Raw genomic sequence first — 14724 nt, forward strand, 5'->3', positions numbered from 1 at the left:
AAAATGTTTATTAATTTTGGAAACATAGCTGAATATTTCTGCTTTGTCTCGGCACACTTTCTGTTCTCACCACTACCAGCCCTGTCACCTCTGACGCCGTCTGTGATCTTTTTATGTGTCGGTACAGTAATCTGTCACCCAGTTCAGGTTCTGTCGCTGACATACAGTACATCTTCTGTTTCCGTTGTCACACAACTCCAGGCTACTGTCTTTCCTGGGAACATACATCTATTTTTATATTTGAGCTATTATCTGAACTAAACATACAGTATGTTGTGTCAGAAAACAAACATGCTCTTGATATCTAATACATCACTTTCATGACATCACTACACAGGATTCCCGGCATATGTAGTGTTAAAAACGTTATCTCACAATTACATAGTAGGAAAACTGTAAAAGATGACAAACCAGATGTAAAGACGAGCAATGTCTTGATATACGGTTAGCAAACGTTCAGTTACAGAGTATTTATATTTGGGTAGGTGGCATTTAATCGGTGAATCCTCTCCTTTAAAATGCTGCATTGAATCACAGCACATCAGTCTGCCAAGATTTGACATTTTGTGAGGCACCAAACCTCCACATACCCGGGCTGATAAGATAGATAGATAGATAGATAGATAGATAGATAGATCTGTTGTGATAGCTGTTGTAGAGGTCTGTTCACAACAATCTGCTCTCTGTCTCATGAATGACTCTTTGTTGTATCAGGGTTTGAGCCATTACATCCACTATACAACAAAAGGTCACAGACAGCTGTGTTGAGATATTATTGTCATTCTGCCAGTTGGTACAGTAGGTTTAACCAGACAAGGGTCCAAAAATGTGGAAGAACTCTTTTAAGCATATATGTCATTAAGCAACCTTCTTAGGAATGAATGGGGCGTCATCCAGTTTAATACATCCATGGCCGCTCCTCCTCCCTGAAGGACCCTCACATCATTCCAGCTGCTGACAGTCTGGTCTGAAGCACTGTGGAGAGGGATTTGCAGCTCGATCATGCACTGGGGTTTTTACTAAAGCCCAGAGGTCAAAGATCAAAGGTCACTCCATTAGTTACATAAGAGCTTTAAGGGCCATGCCACCGACTCTTACCTCCAGTGTCCAGATTTTTTTCACGATGACCGACTTCTATTTGAAGTGTCAAAGTTAATTTCCTTGGAAATAGTTTGACAAACAAGGTCTAGCTGTTTAGCTGTAATCATTCTGCCTCTCCATGACGTGATGCTGCCTGTCTATAAGGGCCACGAAACCTCCTAATGTGACTACACTGTAAGAAATAGGAGACAAAATAGTCAAATAGCCTAAAATCAGTCAATATTCCATTGTGACAATCTTTACAGTACTAGATAGTTTTCTGTATTTTCCTGGATAGTGTTTCCCTGCTGAGCGCAGCAGAGGAGTACATAGTGATACTCAGATGTAGGCTGACAATAATCCTATAGGAATAAACCTCCACACCACTACTGGGAAGGAGATGCCCACTTCATTTGGCTCAGACTGCTGAAGCCTCATTTAAGCTTTGGATGAACTTGAATGCATTTGTAAAAGATGAGGGATTTTGTCACATATTGCTGGGAAGGATTCACTTCACAGCCAGTGTTGACAGGAGGAATGATTACAGCGAGCAATAACTCGCTGGAATTAAAACATACAGAAGGTATGTGAGTATTGTATCAGTCCTTTAGTATTCCTCCTTAAAATACATCATCAAATGTCTTCGCTTTGTTTGACCAGTGGTCTAAAACCCAAAGATATTAAGGTTACTTTCGGGTTCCCAATAGAAAACCCCCTAAAAACCCTTTTGGCTTGCTAAAATTATGCATGTGATCACTTGTCATATGTCTACTGGCCAGTTTAACCAAAGTGTGATTCCCCCCCCACTTGCAGAAAATGTTTCAGTAAATGTCAGTTCATTTTTTGCTGGTCTAGAGCTGAGTTTCCTCGCCGTGTGATAATCCCCTCTTTCATTTTTATATTCAGTTTATTATAAAATGAAGACGTGGAAAAGCAGCACATTCTCACATTTGACAAGCTGGAACCAAATCAAGCATTTTTGCCTGTAAAATGACTGAAATGCTACATTTTCTGACGATGAATTTGACTGGTCATTGGAGCTCTGCATGAACCTGAGATGGGAAACTTTGGGTTTTCAGTTCCACAATGTCTGATCAGTCAGTTCAATCAACTGTGAGTATGTTCACTCTGAGTTAAGCTCGTTCATGATGAATGAAAAAAGCCATCATCAATAGAGCTGCGATACTATGATTCACCATGGCAACAGGTAAATAAAAGGCAGAGCATCCATTTTAATACAATGGACTTAGAGATATTAATGCATGTATATGTGGACGGTGCAGACTTGCATTTCCTTAACGGACGGTAACGTGGTGGATCTGACCGTGTATCAGGCTGCAGCTATGTTACATTTTAAATATATTTGTTCAGCTTTAATCTAACAGGGATGAAACACAGGATGCAGCAACTGAAGATGAAAAATATAGTGAAAGCTTTAAAAAAATAAATAGCTCAAAGACGTGCATAAAAGCGGTAACTTTAGTTCCTCAGTAACAAACTAACGTACAGTAAACCTCCACTAATGAACTCACTTCTGTATGCGCTTTGATCCGGACTGAATGACTGAGGACATGAAACAGCGTGTCTAGTTCTGTAAGAGGGAGGAGACGGAGAAGAAACTCAGGTTTGTTAAAGAAAACCTGGGTGAAGCAGGTTAGCTTCACAGAGTCAGTTACCGCGGTAACTGACCCCGACTTTAAGTTACCTCTCTTTCTGGAACTGAAAACAACCCATCTCAGGGTTAACAGACTCAGAGTTTTCACTAAACCCGCTGTGTGTGTGTGTGTGTGTGTGTGTGTGTGTGTGTGTGTGTGTGTGTGTGTGTGTGTGTGTGTGTGTGTGTGTGTGTGTGTGTGTGTGATGGAAAACAAGTGAGAGCAAGTGAGAAAAAGAGACTATAAACAAATACTGGAAGAGACCGACTATGACTTTGACTCTACATCCCGTTTCTCTCTCTCTCTCTCTCTCTCTCTTGCTCACTCTTGCTGTTTGTTTAGGGAAGAGGTGCTCAGGTGAACCGTTACCACGGCAGCCAGCTCCCTGGTTGCCAGGCAGCACTTCCTGCTCCTCTCCAGAATGGGAGGGGCCAGGTATTTTAGGAAATGATGGTGTGAAGTGGAGGAGGAGGAGGCGGCAGATAGAGAGAGAGAGAGAGAGAGGGAGAGATTTATATTTCTTGATGCTTTGGCAACATTGTGAACTTGTTCCAGAGAAGCACAGAGACACATGACTCAAGTGTTGTTCTATTCTATTTTGGATTATTTCTTTTTTGTTTATTTCTTTCTTTTTTCTTCTTTCTTTTTTCTTTCTTTCCTTCTTCTTCTTGTGTGTGTATGCATGTCATTAGGCTAATGGAATAGTTGGCCAGCAGGTTAGTCTGTCACAGCTAGTTAGCGACATAACCTAAGTACTGAATGCGCACAGGGAGACACATACACACACAAACATGCGCACACCCACAGCGTTTCATCCCATTATCTGGGCCCTGACACTGTTACCACGGCACCCGGCTCATTTGCTGTAGTGACACTGACTTCCTATGACTTCTTTCAGGACTTAGCAGAGTTGGAGAGGAGCCACATACTGTAAAGGCAGCATAAATCCAGTTGGACCAGAGCCAATGATAGACCGTCCCATTGGATCCAGGCTAATTATAGTTTTAAATGTTTTAAAAGTGTAGCTTGTTTAAAGTATGCATTTACGATGTATAATTCTATTTTCTGTTTTCACCTTCACAAGCAACCAGACTGTCCTTCAGTCTATTTTTATTAAACTAAATGCACCTGCAGTCTGTTTCAACTGGATATTGTCAAAACAAGAGCTTAGAGCTGAATTAAAAATATTACTGTTATTAATAACATCAGTGGACGTTAGCCATAACATATAGAGCTGAGATGGTTAGTAGATTAATCAATTAGTCCATTGACAGAGATAAGTCCAAGCTAACTCCATTGAAAAAAATGTATTTTGATAATCCTTTAATCATACATTTTTAAGGCAAAACTGACAAACTTGCAGCTTCTCAGCTGCTTTTTCTGGATTTTCTGTTGCTCTTTGTGTAAACATAGTATAATATACATATAGTAAAGTGATTATCTTTGGGTTTTGGATTGTTGGACAGACAAGACATGACAGTTGAAGCATCATCTTGGACTTTAGGAAATTGTTATTGTGATTTTTTTTGTGTGTGTGTGTGTGTGTGTGTGTGTGTGTGTGTGTGTGTGTGTGTGTGTGTGTGTATTTTTCACAATTTCTGACATTTTATTGACCCAACAATTGATAAAACAATCGGCAGATGAACTCAATAATGAAAATAAATGTTAGTGACTGTGTTGCTTCCTCCAGGGTTTTGCCATCCCTCCTCATTACGTAGGCTACCACTTAAAATGTTTTTATTTGTAGAGATGTTGTGCTTTCAGCGAGGGTATAGTAGAAAATTAGCTTGTTAAAAGAAATGCATTTGCACCAGTGTGGCAATACTCAGGGTTCAATGTTAAGACAGCTTTTCTAAATACTGTAGGCTATAAGTATTAACAAACTGTGTAATAGGATTGGGATGTTTCAGTGTTTTTATATTGTTACGGGCCATCAAATAAAACCTTTAAAACTGCAATAAGCAATTAGCAGAAACAAGACAGTGACCACAACATTGACATATTATCATCTCTTAAGTTGATATAGTGAACTTGTTAGCAAACGGTTGCCTATTTATACATCCAGCAGACAAAGAGCAACAGTAGCATTCATTTAGTCCATTCCAGCTGATGAATGTATGTAAGTCCAATAATAACTCTCCTTTTAGCTCTGTTTCGGTCTCCGTCAACTCCTGAGGGAAATATCTGGCTCTTTAGCTGTTCCACTATGTTCACCAGCTAGTTGCTAACTGTGTCTGTTTGCCATTTGGTGCTGAGCAGGTAGTGAACAGTGTGTTTTTTCAGAGCTTTTTATCTGAAAAACAGCTGCCTGCTTCAAAAACCATGTGACGAGAGCAGCGAGAAGGAAACAAAACAGTGAAGTTGTAAATATCTGGTAGGTTTTTGAATAATTGGATCCTGTTTGATAGTTTGAGGATAGAATGTTCACAGGAAGTGTCAGACCTTCATGTAAGGAGGTTATTGTATAGTGCCAAAAAAAAACCCCTGACCATCATGCAATAATGATACCATTTATCGTAGGCTGTTGTATTAGATTGTATTACATTGTACAAGTGGACTTTTTTAAACTGTGTAGACCAGTTTACTGTGCAAGGAAACCATAGAACAGTAACCAGTTCAGCAACCATTTACAAGTAACCAGTTACTTGTAAATGTGGGTCATTATACTGCACATGTAAACCATTTCAGAGTAGTTCAACTGCAGTTACAGGCCAGTAAACAGTGGGTAACTCTCTGTGCACTGGTCTTTTGAGGTGGCATGATGATGAGGATGATGATGATGATGATGAATCCACCGTTCTTAAATAAAAACATTACACGACTCTGATCTGTGTTTCAACTCAGAGCCAGCAGACCTCAGACAGACCAGCCATTGCTGCTGTCTGTGTGAGTGTATACTCTATGTGTGGTGTGAAGAACAAACAAGTGTGTGTTTGTGTGGAAACAGAGGGTGGGGATCAGTGCTAAACATGTTCCTTTAAATCACATTACAACTAAGTGGCCTGAGCCTCATCTGTGACACACAGACACACACGTCCACACACACACACCCAACGGTCCTTTGACATTAATTCCAGACAATGATTCAGGATGTCGGAGTCAGTGACGTTTTTTTTTTTTTTTTGGTGTATCCTGTTCCTCTCTCTTCCTCTCTCATACCTACATGCACATACTGTCTACTGTAGCAATACAAGACCAGAAGGTGGTGCCAGAGGATCAGGGAGCTCCAGAAACTGCAGCTTGTTTCCATAATGTGATGTAATTCCTGTTGAAACATGTTTGTTCAGGACACAACGCAGGGAGGGATCGTTCAGAAATGAAGACCAGTGAGATACCAGATATGGTTATGGTTCCAGGCCTCCTTAGGAGGTCAGAGAGCTATTTCATGTTAAAAGTTAAGGTTATAAGATCTAAGTTATAAGAAAAATACAGCTGAAATTAAGTATAATTTCTTCAGTAACATTATAAAAACTAACAAAACGTCAGAGAAAACATAAGATAAAATCACATCAGATGTAAATGTACATGTTAGAGTGACACAAGGGACAGGCTACAAGGTAAGAAAACATAAAGAATTATTAGGATGAAACAAATATATATAAATAAGAAATTAGATTAAATTGTTAGATAATTGTAGTGGAGATTATTGCAGTTATTAATAATATAATAACTACAGTAGGAACTGGTTGAAGTCCATTTATCTTCATTTCAAAACCGGAAGTTAATAGTAAACAGGATTTAAGAAGTTGAAAAAATAAATACAGAAATAGAATGAGCAATTAATAATATAACAATATAACATTACACTCAGGCAGCTGTAGGAAATAATAGATGTCCAGCCTTGAGAAGTAGGATGTGTAATTAGATTAAATGTTAAATAGATGAAATGATCTATTAGTATGGATCAGCAACCTTCTCTTAAAATGAAAACATATAGCTTGAAACTTTATTTGTGCACTCTTTTAATAAAGTATAGATTAAAAAAAAATGAAACCCTAGAGCTCCATCAGTTATTCTTAAACATTGAACCCTGCAGACCTGACCAGACTCAAGTGAAAACCCAAATCTTAACACGTGATTATCTGTAATCAGTCGTCCAGCTCTGCTCAGGTGCCTGGTTCTGATCAGAGATCAGACTTGTTTGGATATGATCCTATCATCTGAAACCAAAAACCTTCACTGACTCCACAACAGAATACTGGTCATTCATTAAAGCACATTTCTCCCTCCATCATATCCTGGTCCAGTAACCAAACAAGAACACACAGTGAGGACGAGCCACCAGGAAACACATTTTAATGGCTGGACAGCAGTACTCATATGGGCTTTATAAACTCTGTCCTAATATTTCCCCTTGTAGGAATGAAAACCTTGAGCTAAGTTTTCCATTCTCTCAATGCAGTTATAATGATAATGGTTACCACTCGCAATTCATAGTAACTTTTGAAACAATGGCTCCTTGATTTCAGAGATAGACGAAAGCAGTTTCTCATTTCTAGCCAAATACCGTCGATTTGACAACCGTTCTAGATGATTTTATCAGCTGTGGCTAGCTAGCTAATTAAGCTAATAAGCTAATGTTAGCTCTGCGAGTCCTTTGAAAACAGGTTCCAGCTGACTCGTTTCAAAACAAGAACCCTGTAAAAGGATCCTAAATATGCACTTGGCTGATGGCTTTGCATATATCGTGCTAAAAAACTGAGGCTAATGCTGCACGTCCCAGACAAAAAGCCAACACCCTCACCAGTTGATGATGCATGCAGAAGACACAGAAATAAAGAAACATTACAGTGTTAGTCCTAGTATTATAAGTGTTAAGGGAATATGTAAGATCAAATTATTTCATGGTAAAGTAACGGTGTGATTGCTTGGCTTACATACTTGGAAATATAAGACAGAGGTTATATTTACGCCTCATTGTTTGTATTTTCTAACAGTATGTTTCACTTTTAAAGCTACTACAGAAAAGGTGTTTAGGATGATAAGTAACCAACATGTCTGGCGAACATAACGCCGTTTCAGATAACGAGTTTGGCTGGTGTTGTAGGAGTGTAAACGTTCTCAAATCCAATAAAGAGAAGGACAGAGCTGCTAACATTATCCTCAGCTCTGATATAGTAGCATCCAGGACCAGCTACACATTGGGTGTGCTATCACGAGCAGGGCTTCTTATAAACATAACCTGTAACTCCACAAAGAATGAAATGATCCACGGCCTTGGAAGTAACGCTGGGTTAGATCACTGCTGTATATAGTAAGCTAGTTGGCATTATGATATCATTATTACTGTCATTACTGTCTACATTTTTATAAAGGCAATATATTGGTCAGATAAGATGAATCTCTGTGGCTAAATCACATCTCAATTTTCTCTTTTGCAGAAAAGCCCACATTGAGAAGATAGTCTGATTCATCTGCCTGTCTGTCCATCGTCTGTCCTCCAACACATGGCTGACTCTGAGGACCCACTTTAACACACACACACACACACACACCCACACACACACATACACACACACAAGGAAAGATTGGAGAGGGAAGTCCAGGTTGAACCTTCATGAATTCATCACACAGCTCCGGTAAGTCTCTATCAATCTCAAACAGCTACAGTGGTTAATACTATAACTAATGATGGAGTTTATGATAGTAGTGGTGATGGTCGCTGAGATGTCAGAGACTGGCTTGTGATTGTATGTTGCTAGTTTGAATCCCTGGGGTGAAAATCCATATGAGCAATGCAAGCTTTGGCCTTTTTTTTCCCTTGTGGTTGGATTACTTTATTGTATGGTTTGTTGTTGCACTTGTCAGCCAAGTCATTTATAAAGGAAACCTTATTGAGCCAGCAGCTCAGCGTACTGACCGAGGGTTAACAGTGTGAATGTCTGAAATATTTGAAGCTGTCTAGCAGCACTTAGCAGCTTGCAGCATGCTCAATAACACAATCAGTCATATCATTATATTGTATCTTGCTCCTCTCTGTGATGAGCAGGTGTGTGTGTGTGTGTGTGTGTGTGTGTGTGTGCGTGTGTGTGTGTGTGATATGGCTTACTTACTGCTGTGGCAACAGAACTGTTTCATGTGAAGAGCCCTGGACCCTGTAATGTATATTGCATATGTAATGTAATGTCATGTAATGTATATTCTTTCTCTTGGCCGCTGATGATGTCATGTTAGTGGAACAACAGGATGTACACTCACCGAGCATTTTATTAGGGACACCTGTACAATCAAATCCAATCCAACAGCTCTGCCATCAATTCTACTATTATGAAGCTGCTACATTCTCAGTCAGAAAGGTGATAATTCTGTTTTATGTTTATTATTGAGCTCATGGTGGGTGGTGATGGTCTATTGGAGGGCATTATGTTGGAAAGTGTTCCTTATATTTTGCCACCCTAATGTATGTAAATGGAGTGGACAAAATATTAGGAACACTTTAGGAACAGTGTAGATTGCACAAGTGTTCCTTGGTGAGTGTCAACATGTCAACATGATACACAACATAAACATTCACTTTTCAATGTTGCTTTTAAATTATCGGTAAAAGCGGAGGCCATTCTTAACATGTTTTTGTAAATTTCTCTGTTGCATCCTTTAATCTGCTCGTCCGTTCCTCTGTGGAAGGTCCTCAGAAACTCAATGTATTTATTCGTATTGCTTTGAGCAGCAAATTGAGATTTCGGACGCTTATCATCACCATTTTGCGTAACCAGTGACAGGTGCAGAGTTGCACGATTGTAGTTTTTTGCTTCTATAAAGTGTGATGCATTGCATTGAGAGATTGTTAGCAGAAAGTAGTTTACTCCCCTCACTACTGTCTTTTTGTAGTTCCACTGTTGGAATGTTTGAGGACACTTTGTAGAGCAAATAAAATAAAACAATTTCTGACACAGCCATTTTCATTTGAATATGTTACCATGCTGAAGTTGGCATTTAGCTTAGCTTTAGCTTTAGCTTTAGCTTTATTTAAAGGAGCCAATGGGGATTTAAAAACTGATGCATATCCTTGTGGTTTCTGTCATGTTTATCACACATCAAAAATGTTACATCGCTTGCGTTTTTGGAGTCAAAGACACCATAGTGGGACATGAGGACATCATAAGATTATTTAGGGGAACAGGATGCTAAAAGTCATTGAGCAGCCCTAAAACATGGAGGTATGTCCCAACTGAGCCATGGATGTGATTTGTGCTTGTTCTGCAGTCAGTGAGTATTGGTGGATACGTTTAAAACAGATAAACCGGTGCAGTAGGTTCATGATATACAGACATATTGTTATCCAGCATGTTACATATGTGTTCAGCTGTATTCTGGTGTTGACAGTCAACGCACAGCAGATTAATGAATTCACTAAGACACCTGTAAGGTCTCCTCAGATATTATTTTTTTTTTTTGACACTTTTGTCTCGGACCGAGTGATTGGTTGACTGACTGTAATTTGGTTGTCATGGATACAGATATAGTACATAACGCGAACACACACACATACACACACACACTCACACACATACACACACAGACAGCAATGTGACTCCAGGGGTTGATGCGCCTCAAATAGAAACGCAGAGATGAGTCATCCACTGAGCTACTGCAGTACACACACACACACACACACACACACACACACATACACACACACACACACATACAAACCCTCAGCAGATGTGTTTAGTATGTGAGACCATTGAGATGTCAGACATGTTGCCTGGTCAGTGGCATCTTTCTCTGTCTCTCTCGCTGCCCAAAGTGATTTGAAAGGATGATGTCAGATAAGGGAACATGTCTTTTAATAAATAATCTCAGCACCGGAGAATAGAAAAGGAAAGCAGCAGCTTAAGTCAACGTGAGACAATACAGGACATTAGAAATGTGTTTTTGCGCATTTACATTTTCTTTTCTCTCTATGTATTCAGTCTCTCTGCCTGTGAGTCATACTGAAGCATACCTAAATCTGCTTGAGGCCACACAGAGCTGTTTACACAGGAGGTGACGATGATGAGGGTGATGAAGGTGACAAGGAGGAGGTGGGGATGAAGGTGATGATAAAATGATTCAATGAAGTATTATCAGTCCTGGAAAGGAAACTGTCATTACAGCAGCAACAATGAGCAGAGAGAGATGAATAGCTGACAAATAGAGAAGCATCAAAATCATCTACCGCATTATACCTAATAGAAGTGCATCTGTACCGGAGCCATTCAAGAGTTTGTTTTTTTTAATGTATTAGCAGCCGTTACATAAAGTCTGATCCATTCTGATCCTTTTGTTTTTTTTTTATATTCCATGCACTCTGGGTTTGCCAGCAGCCAGAGACATCCCATTACACTCCGTTCAAACATTGGAACCTACTGCTTGAAACACAGCTTCACTTAGGACTTGAACTGCTGAATGGAACAAACAAATACTATAAATAGCAGCCAGCAGTTTCAATTAATAATATCCACACTGACAGCAGCGAAGTGAGCAGCGCAGCTTTCGGTTATAAAGCCTCCTTTTTGTGATTCTCTGTGACATTTCCCAGGTGCAACACACCTCTAAAAAATGCTGCTGTTGGATGAAAACAACTTTTCATAAAAATATAACCCAAGTATTCAAAGATGATAGATTGTGGTTTCACAATCGACTACTCCTTGGCAAAAAAAGCCAAAACAAACGAGATATATCAAGTTAATTAGTGAGCTTTAGAAGTGCTGGAGGGCAGATTTAGTTACCTTTGGACAGAGCCGGGCTTACTGGCTGCTGGATCTGTATCTCTGCTTGTATTGGGCCGTTGCTAATTAGTGAGTAGTGACTGCTTTATGGCAATATTGGACAGGATTTTTGTGTGAATGTGACAAAGTACCTTGATCTGTTGTCAGGTATTCAATTCATTGGATTAACAAAATTTTTTACAGTTTGCATGCTTCAACAATAAGACTTACCCGATTGCCTGCGACAAGTAAAACGCCACATCGGGCTAACTCGAGCTAAAAAAAAAGTTGAAAAAACCCCCCCAAAAAACTGTTTCAATCATTGTTTTTCAATCATCGTCATATCATAAATGATATTCTCGTCCTCTGGCACACAGCATAGCCCCCCCCCCCCCCCCCTCCTCCCTTCCCCCTCCCCTCACAGGCATCAGAGAATATTGGCACGCCCCATTGGCGCAAGAATTGAGTAGGCTAGTAGTGTGATGTGTGAAACAAACATCCCCCAGGATTATGTGAGCACTGTCAAATAGAGGAATCAGCGGAGCATGTAATGTTTCACTGCCATAAATACTCTGGAGAACCAGAAACATTAAAGAGGGAAATCAGGAAGCTTGCAGTGGAAGAAATGAGTCTAAAAAAACGTATTTGCCGTCAGGTTAGAGAGACTGTTCCACTGTTTGAAAGAAACTGATCAAAAGAATTTAGTGTTGAGTGAAATATAGGGGATGGGTCATAACATTTTCAATATGCAAGAATTTTCAGTCCTTGTTCTGTTTCATTTACTTAAATAAACATGACATTAACTTAAGTCCTTGTTGTGGTTTGATAACCGCTAATAAATCAAACTATTTGCATAGGGGCAAGTAAAAATTGACTTTGGGCAAGTAGATTTGTGCCCGGAAAAAAAACATTAATTACCCTGCCATTTGGTTATTTTATCTATAAATGGTTTTTTAGTCGAATGTCCAAAAAATTAGCTGTATTACAACATATAGAGCAGAGTGTTGAACTTCAATATCTTTTATATACTAATCAAAACGTGTCTGTAGCACCGAGTATCAAAAACATGTTATGTTTTTTAATGCATGCTTTAATATTCTTTGATACGCTTCAATTTTATTCTTTTTCAATATCTGCAAAAAAGGAGAAAGTATTTCCAAAAAAAAACCCCCAATGACACTCTTCATCAAGGTGTGAAGGTTTAAAAAAAGCCCTTATTATAGCAGCTACATGGAGCCATACTGCATCAACACAAAAATCAGAGGAAGAAGAGTCACAATCCCGCCTACACCGTTTGATTGACGGGTGATCTCTGGGAAGTGCGGTGCAGAAACATGACAGCGCTGTGCGTCTCACTCCCCCCCTCCCCTCCCCAACCCCCCCCCCACCCACCCACTCCTCCTCCTCCTCCTCCACCCCACCCCAGAGCTGTAGGCTTACTTCTCTCTCTCTCTCTCCCTGTCTATTTTTATCTCTAGCTCCTCCTCCTCCCTGGCAGGCTATTTTCAGCTATAGTCCCTCCATCAACCCCCCATCTCCTGTGTTAGTAAATGCTTCTCTTCTCTTCTCTTCTCTTCTCTTCTCTTCTCTTCTCTTCTCTTCTCTTCTCTTCTCTTCTCTTCTCTTCTCTTCTCTTCTCTTCTCTTCTCTTCTCTTGTCTGTGTTCTCTTCTCTGCTCTTCTCTGTGTTCTCTTCTCCCCTGCTTGTCCTTTTAATCATCAAAAAAGCAACCAGTTAAACAACAAAAAACATGCAGCAAAGATAGTAATGAATGGAGGTGAATGGAAGGATGGAACTTGTCCCCTCTCTATCTCTTTCTCTCTCTCTCTCTCTCTCTCATCTCTGCTTGTGTATACTGAGACACTCGCTAAATTGAAATTGTTGACTTTCTGTTTATCCGTCTAACTTCCTTTCCACCCAGTGATCTACTTTCAGCCTCTCTCTCTCTCTCTCTCTCTCTCTCTCGCTCACCCTCCTCCTCCTGTCTCCTCTCCCTCTCTCTCTCTCTCTCTCTCTCTCTCTCTCTCGATTCATTCAGCAGCTCAAAGAGCGTCACAGGCACACACATACACACACATATATACACACACACACACACACACGCCAATGACTGTCAGACAGTGAATATTAGCCGTCTGACCAGCAGCTGGTTCTGGTCTCTGTACAGAGCTCCACTCTGCAGCAGCTTGTCTTTTTCGTGTGTTTTTAGAGCGAAGGATAAGAGGACAACGTGTGATCCCCCGGCTGTTCATTTTTTTTTTTTTCTGGGAGGATTCTTACTCGTCTTCTCCAGCCCTCTCCTCACATTTCCTCTGTTTTTTTTAAATTTTTTTTTTATTTTTTATCATACCGCTCTCTCTCCCTCTCCCTCCCTCCTTCCTTCCATTTCCCTCTCTCTGTCATTCTCTCAGCGCTTCGTTCTAATTTTGGAAGCATGGAACCTCGGGGAGCGCTCTCCCAAAGCTATTTACGTCCTCGCCTCTCCTCGTCTTCTTCTTCCTCCTCCTCCTCCTCCTCCTCCTCCTCCTCCTCCTCCTCTCCTCTCCCTCTCGTCCGCCAGGAGGAGAACAGCATGAGGATCCTTTGATGCACCGAGCAGGGGAATTCGGCTTCTCTCCTCGTCTCTGTATTTGTGTTGTGTTGTTAGCTGTGGGAAGAGGTGAAAGAGTCTGCAGCGGCTCCGCTCCCCGTCCGTCCTGAAGCACGCTGACGGCACACGGGGAACCGATCCCTTCCATCACTCCTCGGCTTATGGAAATGCAGTTTTACTGGCTGCGCTAAGTGACAGGATTAAATTTATTCCCTCCTGGTTTTGGTTTTGCTCGTTCGATCTGGTTGAGACTCCGAGAGGGTTCAGCGCAACGGAGGAAACAAACTTTTTTTGTTCTCCCGTCTGCAGCAGTGACATCCTAAAACATACCAGCAACTGTCACTATTTCAGCAGCCAAAGCAGCAAAGTCCTCTGCATGGATCAGGACTCCAGGTGATTGAAGAAAGGCAGTATTTCCCTAAATCTGACTCTGGAAGCTGTTCTCTTTTCACTTTGATTCATTCCTCAAGCCTAGCAGAGAGGGAGAGGATTTCTGGAACCTGCAGCTGAGCCACAGCATCAGAAAAGAGGATTTTGTTCTAAGTGTCAGTGACTGGTCATCACACCGCGAGCTGAACAGCCAGAAACAAGGGAAGCTGCAGGAAAAACTGAAAGACAGAAGCTACCTGCAAATCAAACCCAGACCGGAGCCTAATCAGGCTTTAATCTTTGCTGGTTTACACTAATAAAGCACAGTGGAATTTTCTAT

General features: G+C 40.6%; 1 protein-coding gene across 6 annotated transcripts in view; it reads left to right on the plus strand.

Annotated features, from left to right (window-relative positions):
- hdac5 (histone deacetylase 5) overlaps window positions 1–14724 on the plus strand; it is a 53085-nt gene that overhangs the window by 4326 nt on the left and 34035 nt on the right. For 4 of the 6 annotated variants that reach the window (XM_044331541.1, XM_044331545.1, XM_044331547.1 and 1 more), the window contains exon 2: window positions 8117–8314. Coding sequence is in view for 1 of the 6 variants with exons in the window: in XM_044331547.1 (XP_044187482.1) it covers window positions 8293–8314 (22 nt within the window). In the remaining 5 variants the exon portion in view is untranslated. Of the gene's footprint in view, window positions 1–3077; window positions 3171–5542; window positions 6105–8116; window positions 8315–14724 lie in introns of those variants that run through there. The other 2 variants (XM_044331543.1, XM_044331544.1) reach the window with 2 other exon arrangements.

The sequence above is a fragment of the Thunnus albacares genome, chromosome 17, assembly GCF_914725855.1.
Source record: "Thunnus albacares chromosome 17, fThuAlb1.1, whole genome shotgun sequence".
NCBI classification, from domain to species: Eukaryota; Metazoa; Chordata; class Actinopteri; order Scombriformes; family Scombridae; genus Thunnus; species Thunnus albacares.